General features: G+C 49.0%; 1 protein-coding gene across 1 annotated transcript in view; it reads left to right on the top strand.

Annotated features, from left to right (window-relative positions):
* GCN1 (GCN1, eIF2 alpha kinase activator homolog) overlaps positions 1-15,700 on the top strand; it is a 69,065-nt gene that overhangs the window by 45,371 nt on the left and 7,994 nt on the right. Inside the window, exons 39-52 of the mRNA XM_015425296.1 lie at positions 1,105-1,173; positions 1,589-1,727; positions 2,482-2,678; positions 2,823-2,965; positions 3,396-3,513; positions 3,681-3,896; positions 4,210-4,374; positions 4,843-5,004; positions 5,766-5,858; positions 6,706-6,849; positions 8,005-8,274; positions 9,861-9,974; positions 12,138-12,368; positions 13,648-13,841. Of these exons, the coding sequence (XP_015280782.1) occupies positions 1,105-1,173; positions 1,589-1,727; positions 2,482-2,678; positions 2,823-2,965; positions 3,396-3,513; positions 3,681-3,896; positions 4,210-4,374; positions 4,843-5,004; positions 5,766-5,858; positions 6,706-6,849; positions 8,005-8,274; positions 9,861-9,974; positions 12,138-12,368; positions 13,648-13,841 (2,255 nt within the window). The remainder of the gene's footprint in view (positions 1-1,104; positions 1,174-1,588; positions 1,728-2,481; positions 2,679-2,822; positions 2,966-3,395; positions 3,514-3,680; positions 3,897-4,209; positions 4,375-4,842; positions 5,005-5,765; positions 5,859-6,705; positions 6,850-8,004; positions 8,275-9,860; positions 9,975-12,137; positions 12,369-13,647; positions 13,842-15,700) is intronic.

Below are 15,700 nucleotides of genomic sequence, written 5' to 3'. Positions count from 1 at the left end.
CTCACTCTCTGGGAGTGCCAAAAACAAACTGGGCAGCTCCCACTGCCACCAGTGACTCTGGGAGCATCTCCTGTTAAACAGAGTTGCCCGTCTAGCACTCTGTACCGGTGTTGCCATTTAAAGGCTCTGCCTTGTTGCCGCACCTGCCCACCTCACTCCTCCAAGCTAGCATGGGGGGGGGATCTATTGCAGTTTTGAGCTGTTGTGCTCCAGGGATGGCAGGCTTGCCTGCTGCCCTTCCCCATTATCACACTTCAGCTGAGTGTGGGGAGGCGGTGGTACCCAGTGAGAGTGAACTGAGAGTGTGTCTTCAGCAGGTGTACTTTGTTCTCAGTGCTGTTGCCAAGCGTGTCTTTTAATAGCCATCTTGCTTCCCTGTCCTATGTTGGAAGGGATGTGGTAAGACTGCAGGATATCTCCATTGTTGGTGGTCATGCCCTAGAGTCAGGCGCTTTTGGGTATTTATTAGTGCTGCCATCCAAGATATAACAGGTCTCAATCTACCGGAAACACCTGAAGCATTATTACTTCATAAAACACTTGAATCTATTTTACAATCTTAACAAACAGTCCTGACTCTACTTGCCTTAGCAAAGATGGAAATCGCGGCTAAGTGGAAGGATAGTAGGGATCCCTCTATCTCAGCTTGGCAAAATAGAATATGGGACTGCTTTATAATTGCTAAATTGACTGATAAAATCTTACAAGAAACACATACCACCTATAAATCACGACTGTTTCATACTTGGGCACCAATCCTAGACTACCTGAAGTCGCAAGCAGTGATTCCTGCTATGGCCGATAATTTGGACTTGATAAATCTCTGATTAGCCTCATGTTAGGTCTACAGTCTGTTCTGTGGAGTGTAGTTATAGCAATTTATTGAGTTAGATCCTTGTTGTTTTATAAAGTAGTTTATATGAACTTTTTAAAAAAAAATTTGGGGGAGGGGGAGTGAGGGGAACCCCGGGGGATTGTTAATGTTAATTTTAATGTAAATTTTAATGTAAATTTTTCATTTTTTTAAATTAAAAAAAAATCTTGCTTCCCTGTCCAGTTTTCCCAAAATGACTTTCCCAACTTGCCCATTATCGTCTGTTTCAGGATCTGGCTCCTTATTTGCCCAGTGTGACTCCTGGACTGAAAGCATCTTTGTTGGACCCTGTGCCTGAGGTGGGTCTTCCTGAAGTTTCTTCATCTACTGTTGGACTTATGAAGCTGCCTTATAGCGAGTCAGAATAGTGTGGCTCAGGTACCACAGCACTGCTTATTCCGACAGGCCCCACAGGTTCTCTCCCCTAGGTCCTGTTAACTGGAGATGCCAGGAGTTGAACCTGGGACCATCTGCATGCCAACTGTGCTTCCCCAACTGAGCCAGCAGTACCAAGTAGGACTCCCTTGGTCCATCTTGCTCAAAATGATCTATTCAGAATGGCAGCAGCTCTCCAGAGACCCAGCCTTGTTACATGAGATCCTTTACCTGGAGATGCTGGCCACTGAACCCTGTACAGGCAAAACGTGTGCTTGCCACTGAGTCGTTGGCTCCTTACCTCTCCAGTTCTCATTACCTCTTCCTTTGACTCTGCAGGTGCGCACGGTGTCTGCAAAGGCACTGGGGGCGATGGTGAAGGGGATGGGCGAGTCCTGCTTTGAGGACTTGCTGCCATGGTTGATGGAGACCCTGACCTATGAGCAGAGCTCGGTGGATCGATCTGGTGCTGCACAAGGTAAGGATCACTGGCTTTGTCTAATGCTGGAGTTGTCTTCTCCTTCCTTTCCCTTCACAGCATCTAAAGTTTGGCACAAGATTGTGCCTGGGAGGATAGGAACTGTTGCCATCTTCTTGGTAAAGTACTGGGTTTAGGTGCAGGAGAGTCAGCGATGGACCGTGAGCATGCCAGGCAGCCTGGGGCAAGGAACTGATCGCCTTGGCATTCCGTCTGCACTGTCCGACCTCTCCAGATTGTTTGGAGGGTAATTCAGTAAAGGCTACCAAATACTTCCTAACTTAAACGTGCCATATAAATGATGAATGACTATCAAACTCACAAGAGAGATCCAAGCTAAAAGAAATACATATTCTGCACCAAGGGAACCCAGATCCTACAGCCAGAGAAGCTGAATTTGACAACTAGTAGCAATTATGCAAATGATGCACATTTGTTGGATTTCTCTCTCTGGTTCTTTTTTGTGGCCTGGAATAGTCCCCTGCTGCTTGGCATAGAGAAAGGACAAGGAATTGTTTGAAGCTGTACCCCCTGCCAGTGAAATTTCATCAGGCGTTTCCCATTCTCAATCAAGGACATATTTGCAAACTAAGGACTAGATAAAATTTGAGTTGGTCAGGAAGTCAGATTCTCTGGGTAGTACTACATTCTGCAGCTTTTCTGTGGGTACATAACACATATGCAGCCCTAATTATAACATCTTCATGTTTGCAACACTGAACTGTTTCCGTCTTCCCTCCCTCTACCAATATAGGTCTGGCTGAAGTCATGGCAGGCTTGGGGGTAGAGAAGCTGGAGAAACTTATGCCAGAAATTGTGGCTACAGCAAGCAAAGTGGATATTGCTCCGCATGTCCGGGATGGTTATATTATGATGTTCAACTACTTGCCCATTACCTTTGGGGAGAAATTTATACCTTATGTTGGACCCATCATACCCTGTATCCTTAAGGTAGGAAGCAGTTGGTTGCTTGAATCCCTTTTTTTTTAGAAGGACAGAGGCTTGTTTTAAGTTTATCAAGAGCTGCATTTGCTCACTGACTGCTAATCATGTTTTTTTTTTCACTTTTCCTGGGGCTTTTGTCTTGTATCTTAGGCACTGGCAGATGAGAATGAATTCGTGCGAGACACAGCCTTGCGTGCTGGACAGAGGATTATAAGCATGTATGCCGAGACGGCCATTGCGCTGCTGCTGCCTCAGCTGGAGCAGGGGCTCTTCGACGACCTTTGGCGGATCAGGTAAGACGCTGATTTTCAGGTAGGTGGGTAGACTCTGTCTTCCTACAGCCTCCAGTGGGATGGATATGGGCTTCGGGCTTCTGAGAGCTACACGGGACAGAATTTTATACTACAAGATGTGACTGCAGCCACTAGGAAAGCTTTTGAAAACAAATGAACAATTCTCGGAGGATTGGTCTATCAGCTGTTCTTAGGGCATCTGTCTGAGAAGGCCCTGCTGGTGTTCCTTTTTGCAGTCATGTGTGTTAACAATCCATGTCTTAAGCAACATGCAAGCCCTACCCTGGAAGTGGGGAGACACGCACCTTAACTGCTGAGAATGTGCCATTGGGAATAGAGATTCTGAATCTATCTGGCCGTGTGTGTGTGTTTAAGTGTAACTGCTGGGTTGATTTTTATCCCCTGCTCCGCCTTTATTCCTTTTTCTCAGGTTTAGCTCCGTTCAGTTGCTTGGAGACCTCCTGTTCCACATCTCGGGAGTCACAGGAAAAATGACCACAGAAACGGCCTCCGAAGATGACAACTTTGGCACAGCCCAGTCCAATAAAGTGAGAGCTGTTTTTTTCTTCTGTTATCTGCCACTGTCACAGAATAATTTACAAAAAACGGAAAAAGAGGGTGCCAGAGTGTTTTTTCCTGGTCCTCCAATGGTAACCCTCCCCCCAATAGCTGTTTCCTTGTTAACTTCCTTCATGTATTAATTTTGTTTTTCCAGGCCATCATTCATGTGCTTGGCGTGGAGCGGAGGAACAGAGTCTTGGCAGGGCTGTACATGGGCCGCTCAGATACCCAGCTGGTTGTTCGCCAAGCATCCTTGCACGTTTGGAAGATTGTCGTCTCAAACACGCCCCGCACGCTCCGGGAGATCCTGCCAACGCTCTTTGGCCTCCTTTTGGGATTCTTGGCCAGTACTTGTGCGGACAAGAGAACAGTTAAGTATTTGGACCGATGGGCCTTTTCCCACTGCGTAGGAGTCATTTTGGTGTCAGATGACATGTTGGCATTGTTAGTAAATGTATGCTGTTTATGAGCCTATTTCTGAAGAAGCCCTACTCTTGGCTCTACCTGCTAGTGCCTGATCACTCACCGTTTGGAGGCTGCGTAAAGGTAGAGCCATGTATAACCAGGGCTTTTATTTCTTCCACATGTGAATGGAAAGTAAGCCTTTCGCTCAGAGGTTAAAACAGTCACAACTTGATCTGTTCGGATTAACTCACCCCGACTCTCTTGTTCCGTGGTGGCAGATTGCAGCACGGACACTGGGAGACCTTGTCCGGAAGCTGGGCGAAAAGATCCTCCCAGAAATCATCCCCATTTTGGAAGAAGGCCTGAGGTCTGAGAAGAGTGACAAGAGGCAAGGGGTCTGCATTGGGCTGAGTGAGATCATGAAGTCCACCAGCAGGGATGCCGTAAGTTCACTTCCCTTTACAGCAGGGAGTCTGGTGGTCTTGAGCCTCTTAATGGCCATATCATTCCTGCAAATCTCAGGATAGATTATGTATTTAGGGCTCGGTTCCAGGGGGCAGTGTATCTTCTGCTGATTTGTCACTTTGCTCTTTTCTTACTCGCTGCCCTTTCCAGTGTGGCATTTAATTTCCATGTTGAGAAATGTAGGGGATGAAGCTTTTTTGCTTGTGCAGGCTCTCTCTCTCTCCCCTACGGGGGTAGGGTGTCTGATCTCCTTTGGTGATAGCAAAGTAAATTCGATCCCATGTTTGTGATGTGCTTCAGTGTGTCACTTTTGGACCACCAGTGTTCATGGCTCTGTGTGTGTGTTCCATCTAGAAATCTGACTTTTGTCCATCTCCTTCCCTCCTTAGGATGACAAAGAGACATCTGAGTTTGCTCTGGATACAGAGTAATCTTTGTCCCTTCAGGTGCTGTGCTTCTCCGAGTCCTTGGTCCCGACAGTGAGGAAGGCTCTATGTGACCCTCTAGAGGAGGTTAGAGAAGCAGCAGCCAAAACATTTGAACAGCTGCATTCAACCATTGGATATCAGGCTCTTGAAGACATCCTGCCCTTCTTGCTGAAGCAGCTGGTAAGTAACTGAGATGTTGCTGGGTTCAAAGTGTTTGCAAAGTTCTGTGCCCCTGGCAGGCAAGATTCAGGAGGACTGGATTGGTAGCAACCAGGGGAAATGCAGCAGTGACCAAAACTGACATCATGGGGGGAGGGACCTCATGGAGGATGAGTTTATTAGTAGTTCTTGTAGCAAAATGGAACCTCCATATTCTGGTGCAGTTTACCTCTGAACCTCAGGTGTGGAGGATAGTAGCATCACTTGCAGGCCCTGCGTATAAGCTTCCCAGGGGCATCTAGGTCTTGGAAATGGACTGCTGGGACTGATCTGATCCAGGGAGATGGTTCTTGTGTGCTCATTTACTTTCCTGTGGGGCAGTTAAGAGGCAGATCCAGTGGGGATGAAGCTTTTTTGCTTGTGCAGGCTCTCTCTCTCTCCCCTACGGGGGTAGGGTGTCTGATCTCCTTTGGTGATAGCAAAGTAAATTCGATCCCATGTTTGTGATGTGCTTCAGTGTGTCACTTTTGGACCACCAGTGTTCATGGCTCTGTGTGTGTGTTCCATCTAGAAATCTGACTTTTGTCCATCTCCTTCCCTCCTTAGGATGACAAAGCTACGGGGGTAGGGTGTCTGATCTTCTTTGGTGATAGCAAAGTAAATTTGATCCCATGTTTGTGATGTGCTTCACTGTGTCACTTTTGGACCACCAGTGTTCACGGCTGTGTGTGTGTGTGTTCCATCTAGAAGTCTGACTTTTGTTCATCTCCTTCCCTCCTTAGGATGACAAAGAGACATCTGAGTTTGCTCTGGATGGCCTTAAGCAGGTTATGGCCGTGAAGAGCCGAGTGGTGTTGCCTTACCTGGTGCCAAAGGTATAGCAGCGAACAGTTTCTTAGATCATTGAAAGGTCATCTCTTTTCACTGTCTTGGTTTGTTTGTTTATTTATTATTAACATTTTAACCCCATTCTCCCCGCGAACGGGCTCAGGGCAGCTTACATGAGGGCACAAGCCCATACATAAAAACAGTATAAAACATTAAAACTATTAAATCTCAACAGAAACAGAATAAAGTGCTCCATACAAACAAGATGGTCTCCGAAGATGGTATCAGTGATTTCATTAGGGTGATATTGCCCTGTCGATGGTTGCGGAAGCCGTTGTTCTTGAGGGGCCTGTTCACACACTACATTCAGATGTCCAGCCTTGCAGTCCTAAGTAGAGCAGCACCTGTCTAAACCCATTGCCCTCATTGAGCTAAGAAGGGTGTAACTCTGCTTAGGATGGCGTTGAATACATGACGCCTGCTTCCTTCTGGGTCCAGTGACTGATCCCTCTTCCCCTGTATTGTCCCCTCTGGCTTCCCCAGTCATGGTCCCTGAGATGGTTTTTCACAGGAGATGCAGGGGATTGAATCTGGAACTTCTTGCGGTGCAGAGCACGTGTTCCCTCTCTGAGACACGCCCCACCCTTTAAAAATGTAAATTGCAAAAACCAACTGCATCACACAGGCCCAGTCACTTAAAGCACTGAGGCTGGGTGGGTGTGCCAGCAATGGCAAGTCCAGATTTGTAATGGTCCTTAGAAATTGGGGTCACAGTTCAAAGTCGAGATTACTCGTTTAGTTTCCCCTCCCCCCCCAAAAGAGCATAATGCTAGTGCAGCGTGGGGGCCACAGTTTCAAGAGATGCAATAAGGCAGTCTTCTCTTTTCCCCTTAGCTCATTTCCCCTCCCGTGAACACCAGAGTCCTGGCCTTCCTCTCAGCGGTGGCTGGGGATGCTCTCACCCGGCACCTCAGCGTCATCTTGCCTGCCATGATGTCAGCACTGAAGGAGAAGCTTGGGACAGGTGACGAACAGCAGGTATGTCCTCAGAGAGGAAATTTAGCAGATGCAAAGTTCTTTCTTGGGGTCAGACGGAGATGTTTAGTATCTTGTGACCGAGGCCAGCTTCTTATGTGAAATAGCTGCTGTATAGAAGCCAGCTAGAATTCCATCAGGACAGTAGCAGTTCTGCGAGGGGGCAAATCAGATGTGTGCAGTGGATTGTATGTTACCTATTTGTTCTGTGCTACTGCGAAAGCATGTTTCTGCAGCAGGAGTACAGTTGACTGTCTGGCATTAATAGAACCATGTGAGAAGTTGCTGCTCACATGTGGCTTACCAGATGGAGGAGTCCCTATGTGGCTATGATGTCATGGAACTCTCCGTATGGCGGGGTCCCCCCCCTTTTGCACAGCACAATGATCAGTGGAAACCAGGCGGCAGGTGGGCGGGGCATTGTAGTCATGAAGATGGCCAGGCGGCAACAAACATTCCGCTGCCGCCATGGGCCACTTTGTGGGCCTGCTGTTGGCCACCTCTCATGTGTAGAGCAGACTTCTTCTGCCCCACTGGCAATGATATCCTTGTCCAGCTTTGGTGGCTCCGACAGAGAGGTGTATCTCCTGCACTCAGAGAGCAGGCCTGCCCGGCTGGCCAAGGAATAGCACAAAAAGCCTGGCTTCTCCCAGACACTGGAGGGCTGGGGAAATGGGAAATCCTTCTAGAAGTGCAGTCTCCCTTTTCCTGACAGAAGGGCTACCCTGCAGCATGGGAAGAAGCGGCGCATGACTGTCTTCCTCCTTTTTTAAGCTCAGCCAGAAAAGCCCTGGCTGAGGCAAAGTCAGTCTCTTCAGAAGGTCAGATTTCCTGCCCAGTGGGGTCCCTGCCAGGCGAGAAGCCAAGCCACCAGGGTAGGTATGAAAAGTGGCATGAGGGGTTGAAACAAGTACAGCTCCTGGGCCAGACCTGGTGGTAAAAGATCGTATCCGTCTTTTTGTATCTTTCAAATGCATTGATCTTTCTGTCTTTGATCTCAAACGACAGAAATAAAGGGCAAGAAATGTTATGACTCAGTCTAGGCTGCTTAGGGATTCTAGGTCTTCTCGTGCAATGGCCACCTGTCTCGATGAGAGTACAGCGGTCGGGTGAAATCGTGGCCCCAAACTTAAGGCCTCGCTTGCCGTGACATTTCAGGAGATGGCCAATTGCCAGGCCGTCACCCTGTCTGTGGAAGACGAGGCTGGGCAGAGGATCATCATCGAAGACCTGCTGGAGGCGACGCGCAGCCCTGAGGTGGGGCTGCGACAGGCGGCAGCGGTCATCCTGAACATCTACTGCTCCAAGACCAGGGCAGACTACACGGCCCATCTGCGGAACCTGGTTTCGGGCTTGATCCAGCTCTTCAATGACACCAACCCCATGGTCCTGAACGAAAGCTGGGATGCTCTCAGTGCCATCACCAAGGTAGGACGGGGGCGGACGGCTGGGGGGGGAGGCGGCTGTTTCTGGGAGGGAGGGAGGGGCTGAGAGGCCAGGCTGGGTGAACGGCTGTCCTCGGGACGGGATCTGAGAAATAAGGAGAGCCCCCCAAAACGGTCTTAAAAAAATTAAACCAAATGAGTTCATGTAATAAATATGTTACTGCAAAGTCTAATGTTTGTTATGAAATCAGTATCAGATACAGTGTAGCAGAGCCGATCAAGGGAGGTCATAATCTCACTAGTTTGTTTATCTATTTATTGTATTTGATTTCTATCCCGCCCTCCCTGCCGAGGCGGACTCAGGGCGGCTTACAAACTATTCAAAAGTACAATTCATAAATACGATAAAGCACAATAAAACCTCTCACAGGGACATTCCCCGGTGTGTACTGTGGCTCCTTGATCAAATGCCTGGTGGAAGAGCTCCGTCTTGCAGGGCCCTGATCTCTGCCGGGAGCTCATTCCACCAGGAAAGATGTTCTCTGTGCCATCTGTGTGATTATGTCCTTCACTGGATTTGCCTCTGTGGTACTTGATATTCGTTTTGTAATACTGGGCAGAGGAGAGCGGTTTCTCTGGCTTTTTTTCTTTTTAAAGTCTCTGTCGGTGAACATCCCCATCCCCGCTGGTACGGGGACATAATTGGAAGCTTTACGAGGGCAGGTTTGAGATGTTCATCTAGTCTAGCTAGATTTGAGTACAGGTAGTGCCTTGGAAACCAGCAAGATTTTCGGGGTGTCAACTCACAAAAGGGAGCTTCGACTCTCAAATGTTTACAGCCTGGAACTCTTGTTGGTCTTGAAGGTGCCGCTGGACTCACATCTGGCTATTCTACTGCAGACCAGTACGGCCGCCCTGCGAAACTATCGTCTAGCCTAGTTCAAACTCTGCCCCGACAAATAACAAATTCTGCCATTGGAGTTCATTAGGAAAATTCAGAGTGGGATGTATTTCCTCTGAAGTCGTACCTATTTTATTCTAGTTGCAGACTGTTCACTTCATTTGTAGAATTTTAGAATGTCTTGTTAGGGATCGGAGATGCGATTAGCTGCTCAGGGTTAGGCCTTATTATTCATGGCACTGCTTGGATTCACTGACAGGATGTAAAGTGTTTGGGGCAAGTCTGTTGGTTTAAAACCTTTAGGGCCTGCTTTTCTCTTCAGATAAAACATGGAAGTGACCTTGCTTTTGTGACCAGTTAATGCAACACAGATACTCACTTTTGGACTCTGTAAGTTCCCATGTGAGCTTAGTGTTTTAACCCTGAGGACCACATACTTAATGCTGAGCTGGCTCAGATTGTGGCAAAGAATGCCTCCTCTCTACCATTTAAGCTGGATGCACAGTTTCCATGAGTTCATGCGTGTTCCAAGCAGTAAAATATTTTCCTCTGTAGCTAGAGATTGTGCCATTAAGCTGTCCCCATGGTGGAGTAACTAACCACGTGTGAAAAGAAAACTCACGGCTGCCTGCGTGTACAGTCACTTTCCCAATGAAAGTCCAGAGGAGTGTTGTTGGTTGTGTGGGGGCACCCACACAATTAGGAGTTGTTTCTGCTTCTTTTTGCAGAAATTGGATGCTGGAAACCAGCTGGCTCTTATTGAGGATCTCCACAGGGATATTCGCATGGTGGGGAACGAGGCCACCGGAGAGCACGTGCCTGGGTTCTGCATTCCCAAGAAGGTAACTGTTGTGGGATATAAAGTGGGCACACAAGGTCTTGACTCATCACAGCAGTTCCTGACTTAGTTGACGTAGGTCAGGAGGATCAGCCTGTCGACACAGGGTTGGTGCAGTTCTGCATAAGCATCTTGCCAGCACCTACCAAACATTCCCTGAGGCCTCAGTCTACCAGGGCTGGCTTCTGGCTTTTGCATACTCTAAGGAAAAGGACTCCCTTCCTCTCCCCCCCCCCCCCAAATAATAATAATTGTGTGCCACTCATTTAGTTCCGTGGCAGATGGTCTCCCATCTCAGTGGGCCTGTCAGTTGTTCCAGGGACCCAGGATCTGTCCTAATAGAACCAAGGGCTTGGGCTGCCTGTGTGCTTCAGCCAGACAGAAAGCAGACTGTATCTCCAAGGTGCAATAACTTGGTTTCAATGGTGGAATGATGGGCCAAGCCTCTTCCCCAGAAAACCTCCGGATACGGCTTCCCCTCTTCCTTGGGAAGGGTGGTGGGAAGCAGAAATTGGAGCTCTCCAGCATGCGGGCGATCTCTCTGCTCACCAGCACAGCCTGCTCTGTTTGCCTGCCTCTCTTCACTTTGCGCAGAGGGGGGACGAGTGGAAGACAGATGGCAGCTGGAATGTCACACTGAGGGGCAAGAGGATAGTTCCACACATGAAATTGCCTTATACCAAATCAGGCCCTTGGTCAGTTAAAGCCAGCATTGTCTACTCAGGCTGGCAGCTGCTCTGGACCCTTGGTCCATTAAAGTCAGTGTGGCCTACTCAGACTGGCAGCAGCTCTCCAATGCTACAATCAGAGGTTTTGCACATCACCTCCTATCCAGTCCTTTTAACTGGAGATACCAGGGATCGAACGAGGCAGGTGCTCTAGCACTGAGCCACACTTCTCCCTTCTTCTTTGTTCCTTCATGCTTCCCTCTGGGGAGAGAAGGCCAAGAACTCAGGGTGTTAGATTCTTTCTTCTCAGGTGTGTTTTGGTCCATCTGCCTGTCCTCCCCACTGTGTTGATAGGAGGAGCTCCTTTCCCTGGTCCACTGCAGATCCATCTGTCTACCTTCCGTCTGGGGATGGTGAGCAAAGAGGCAGGCTGGCCTAGGCCCCCGTGTGGAGACTGAGAAGGGGGGAGGGTGCCCTTCTGGAAAATGTGAGCATGCTGCGCTCCTTCCTTGCTGAGAATTGAGGAGAGGAGGGGGAGCAAACCTTGCAGTGTGACGTGTCCATGTTAGTGGTTCTCAAACTTTTTGAAGTAGAACCCACTGTTAAATGTGCTGGACTTTTTGAGCTCCACTTGCAGACTTAAATCCATTCTGCTTTCCCCCTCCATAGCATAAGACACAGGGATGCAAGTTGATACTGTATGTTTCAAGTTTAGTGTTTATAAATAGTAGTGTTATCTTTCATTGCTGTTTTGCACATCAGGCAAAGGCAAACCCAAATTTGCTGTTGAGCCTTTTGGAGCCTCTTAACTCTAGCTCACCCTATTCCTCCTCTTCCCTGCTTGCCTCTTGACCCATCTGTGAGAGAGTCACCGCCCCCAGTCTGAGACCCCCTGGCCTTAGATGATTGCTCCCAGCCCTTTCTTTCCGTTTTCTAGCCCAGGTTAGCCCCATCCCATTGAATCTCGGAAGCTAAGCAGGGTCAGCCTTGGCTAGTATTTGGAAGGGTGACCTCCAAGTAATACTAGGGTCGTGAGGCAGGCAATGGCAAACCACCTCTGAAACATCTCTTGCCTTAAGAACAAGTCTAGCTCAACACCTAGTGGTGCATAACGCTAAAAGCTAGAACTTCTGGCTGCCAGATAATCTTAGGATCTCTTGGCTATTCTACACACAATGCCATACGATAATCCAGTGAGGGAAGGAGAAAATGAAAAGTGGGGGGGGGGGGAGGCTTAAGGGTGAAGAGGATTCCATGACAAAGGCAGGCTGATCACTCAGGTAGCTAGAGGCTGATGCCCTACAACCTCCAAGGTCAGAAAGCAGAGCCAACCCTGGGAAGGAGGACAGGATTTGTTTGCTGGGCCTGCCTTCTGGAATGGAGGAGTTGGAGGTGACCCTTTGCTGCTTGTTCCCCTCTCAGCTAAACAGGAAGCCATTGCAGAACTAGCCCAGCTTCCCTTTATAACTCCGGCTTGCCCGTTTTGATTTCTTTCACAGGGAGTGACTTCCATTCTTCCCGTGCTGCGGGAGGGCGTTCTGACGGGCAGCTCAGAGCAGAAGGAAGAAGCCGCCAAGGCTTTGGGGCTCGTGATTAAACTGACCTCCGCAGATGCCCTGAAACCTTCGGTTGTGAGCATTACGGGACCGCTCATCCGCATTCTGGGAGACAGGTTCAGCTGGAACGTCAAGGTGGCTCTGCTTGAAACCCTCAGCCTTCTGCTGGCCAAGGTAAGTGGGAAAATCACTGGGGGGGGGAGCATTTCAGAGCACCTTGGAACACAAGTCTCTTTGATCCATACCTTCAGGAATTCAGCTACTTGAAATATATAGTGCTTGTAGCAGATCAACCACAACAAGCATGCAGTTCCCAGCCCTTTTGAGAAGTCCTAGTGAAACTTACCAGTACAAGCCAACAGACATGTTTACCACCCTGCTTGGCCACCGTATGCCTGTTTGTGCCCTAAAAGAAAATAGAAACCCAGTTTTTTTTAAAAAAAGCTTTCTGTGCCTAATCACCTGGAGAAGTGGCCGTTAGGGCCACGGTCCTCGGATGATCGTGGCCCCGCCCCCAGCATGCCCGGCGTTGTCACGTCACTTCCGGGTGACGTGTGGTGTGTGCGCACGCTCCAGCCACCAGCCGGGAGTCCCCCGCTGCGGCTCAAAAAGCACTTGGCAACCCTATTTCAAGCTTCTACAAAGCTGTGAAATGTCTTTTAAAAGTGGGAAACCTGGTAAGATTGCTAATCTGGTCTTCGTCCAAATTGAATATTTGATCTTACCTCTCTGTTCGTGTGTTTACACACACGTGCTGAAGAGTTTTGCTGCAGAAGATACTAGTGAAAACACCAATGTCAGCATATTTTTTTTAAAAAAGAACTCTAAAACTTTGCTGCGGCAGACATCCCAACAGCTTGCTCAGCATAGAACAGTCTTGTCAACCTATAGGAGCCCTGATCCTGACCAGGCTTGATTTACATATATCTATATATCTAATAGCGAAGGCGCCCCCTGTGTGTGGATATCTAAATCCACACATCGGGGGCACCTGGGAGCAGAGAGATTTTCCTGCACACTTGGGGCAGTCCCCAGGTGTGCACAAAAATCTAAAAAGTAGAAAAAAATATAGGGGGGATATTTAAATCCCCCCAAAAGTAAAAGAGCCTTCCCTGCACATCCGCAGGGAACGCTCTGGGAACTCTGCGGCGGGTTGGCGGTGGTGGTGGTTATTATCACATTTTCAAACAGGCCACTGACACTGAGGCTTGGAAGCTTACCTCTAAAAACACTGGTGATGTCATGATTCCTAAGAGAACCAACGGTTCCTTAGGGCAAAAGCTCCTTGTGGCTTGCCTTCTACTGTATTTCAGGGACTTCTATTAGGGAATTGAATTTGCCTGGACTGGACTGTGGGCTTGGTGGGTTGCCTCCGTGCGTGTGTGGTGCCACTTGCGGGGACCACACAGGCTCTTCTAGCGGCTCTGCCACGTTTCCTCCCCAACCTGTGCAGGTGGGCATTGCCTTGAAGCCCTTCTTACCTCAGCTACAAACGACCTTCACAAAAGCCCTGCAAGACCCCAACCGGGTGGTCCGTCTCAAGGCTGCAGATGCGCTCGGCAAGCTGATTACCATCCATGCCAAGGTCGATCCGCTCTTTACAGAACTATTGAACGGCATCCGCACCAGCGAGGATTCTGGCGTCAGGTGAGTCAGACGGTCACAGCAGCTGCAGAAACTGCCACTTGGTTTTGTCGGTGGAGGAAGGGCTGCTGGGAGGGCTACTCCTCCCACTCACGCCAGAGGTAGTAGGGCCATGCAAAGTAAGAGGAATCCTTGTAGAATCCGCCCCCAGGCCTGCTTGGTTGACAGTTCTGGGCATTCTTTTTGAGCTGCTGTGATGTTCTTGCTAGTGTGAAGTAGTGTGGCTAAGACACCCTCAGCCCTCTTTTCCTGAGATAAGCATGTTGGGGTTGGAAGGAAGGAAGCTGAGCCAACAAAGGTTTTGTTTATTTAAAAGACTATTTATCCCATCTCTCCACCCAGAAAGGTTTTTATTTTGCTGTAGCCCTGTTCATGAGGCACTTTTGGGAAAGTGTAGAACAACAGACTGTGACAGGCAACTTCCCCTCCCACTTCTAGAAGCTTCTGGAACTTTGGCTGAGAGAAACTCCCCTCTCTGTTGGGGGTAGGCTGTTGCTTTCTGAAGATTGTAGAGCCTTTTTCCACCAAAAAAGAGAAAAACCTGAATTCCCTCGGCAAATTGTGAGATTTGCACTGAGGGGCATCATTGGGGGAGATCCCAGACCAAATTATTCTCGTGAGCCAGCCCTGTTTTCTTCCAACCTCAGAGCCAGGATAGGCATGTAGAGGTGGGGTTGGAATTTCACCTCACCTCCCAAAGTTCCTACCTTTGAGCATTCCTCCTGCTTCAGTGGATAGCTTCTGCAACTGGGTCTTCATGTCATTAGAGGCAGAATTTTATCGATGCCCCTCAATATAGAAAGGAAGGGGCCTGACCACTCAAGGCCCCAAAAGTGTCCTTTATCAGGTAAGAAAGCAGGTCCCAGTCAGGTCACCGCAGCTTTAGAGTAAGGGAAGCCGGCTTTTTGTCCCCCTTTGCCTTTCTCCTCAGTAGCCTTCTTAATGTCTGTCTTTAACCATGCCCAGGGGTCATTTCGTAGAAAAAGATGTGCAGGAGCTCATTAGCATAACTTATTTGAATATGCCACGCCCCCTGACATCACCGGAAGTGCATCAGAAGGCAACACCCACCACTCAGGCTCCACTGGACTGTTTTGGATTCCTAGCTATTGGGGGGTGGGGGGAACGTGCAGATGTGTCCCTCGCAGAGGAGGGAGAGCTTGTACCTGAATAAAACTTGGTCTTAAAGGTCCCACTGGACTGTTTTGGACCCGGGGGGGGGGGGGGGTCTTCGACCTGGCTGCTTCTTGCTCTGACTGAGGGCTGCTGGGAGCAGGGGGTGGGGCTTATTGCATGTGCCCGCCCCCTGGGCTCTTTACTGCCGGAGCTCCGCTCCTGTGCGCTCCTGCAGGAAATGACCCCTGACCATGCCTAATGCTACAGGTGCGTTACAACAATTCTTCTTTCCTGTTCTCCTCTACCTAGTTTTAGGTGATTAAACAAGAAACGTTTATTCTTTTCCTCAAGAGATGATGTAGAAATTCCCCACCTCCCAATCTCCAGCATGGCCCAGGCTAGCACGATCTTGGAAGCTGAGCTGAGTCTGCCCTGATGAGTACTTGGATGGGAGACCACCAGGCGATTGCAGGGTTGCTACGCAGAGGCGGACAGTTGCAAAGCACCTGTCGGTCTCTTGCCTTGAAACCCCTCTGGGGGTGGCCAGAAGTCAGTGGTGACTTGGCTGCCCTTTCCACCACCCACCTCCAGCAGTTGCTTCCAAAACAGCCTCTCCTCAGCAAATGAGGTAGAGATTTTTTATCCGTTCTGATGGGGCATCATCACATAACCACCTCTCTGCGTTTGGCTTTTCCCCTCACCCTTCCGTTTCTGCGAGGAAAGCGATACGTTTGCCTTGTCTTTGC

The sequence above is a fragment of the Gekko japonicus genome, unplaced genomic scaffold, assembly GCF_001447785.1.
Source record: "Gekko japonicus isolate JY-2015 unplaced genomic scaffold, Gekko_japonicus_V1.1 scaffold135, whole genome shotgun sequence".
Taxonomy (NCBI): Eukaryota; Metazoa; Chordata; class Lepidosauria; order Squamata; family Gekkonidae; genus Gekko; species Gekko japonicus.
Note: the sequence above shows the minus strand (reverse complement) of the source record. Positions and strands in the feature narration are given on the sequence as shown.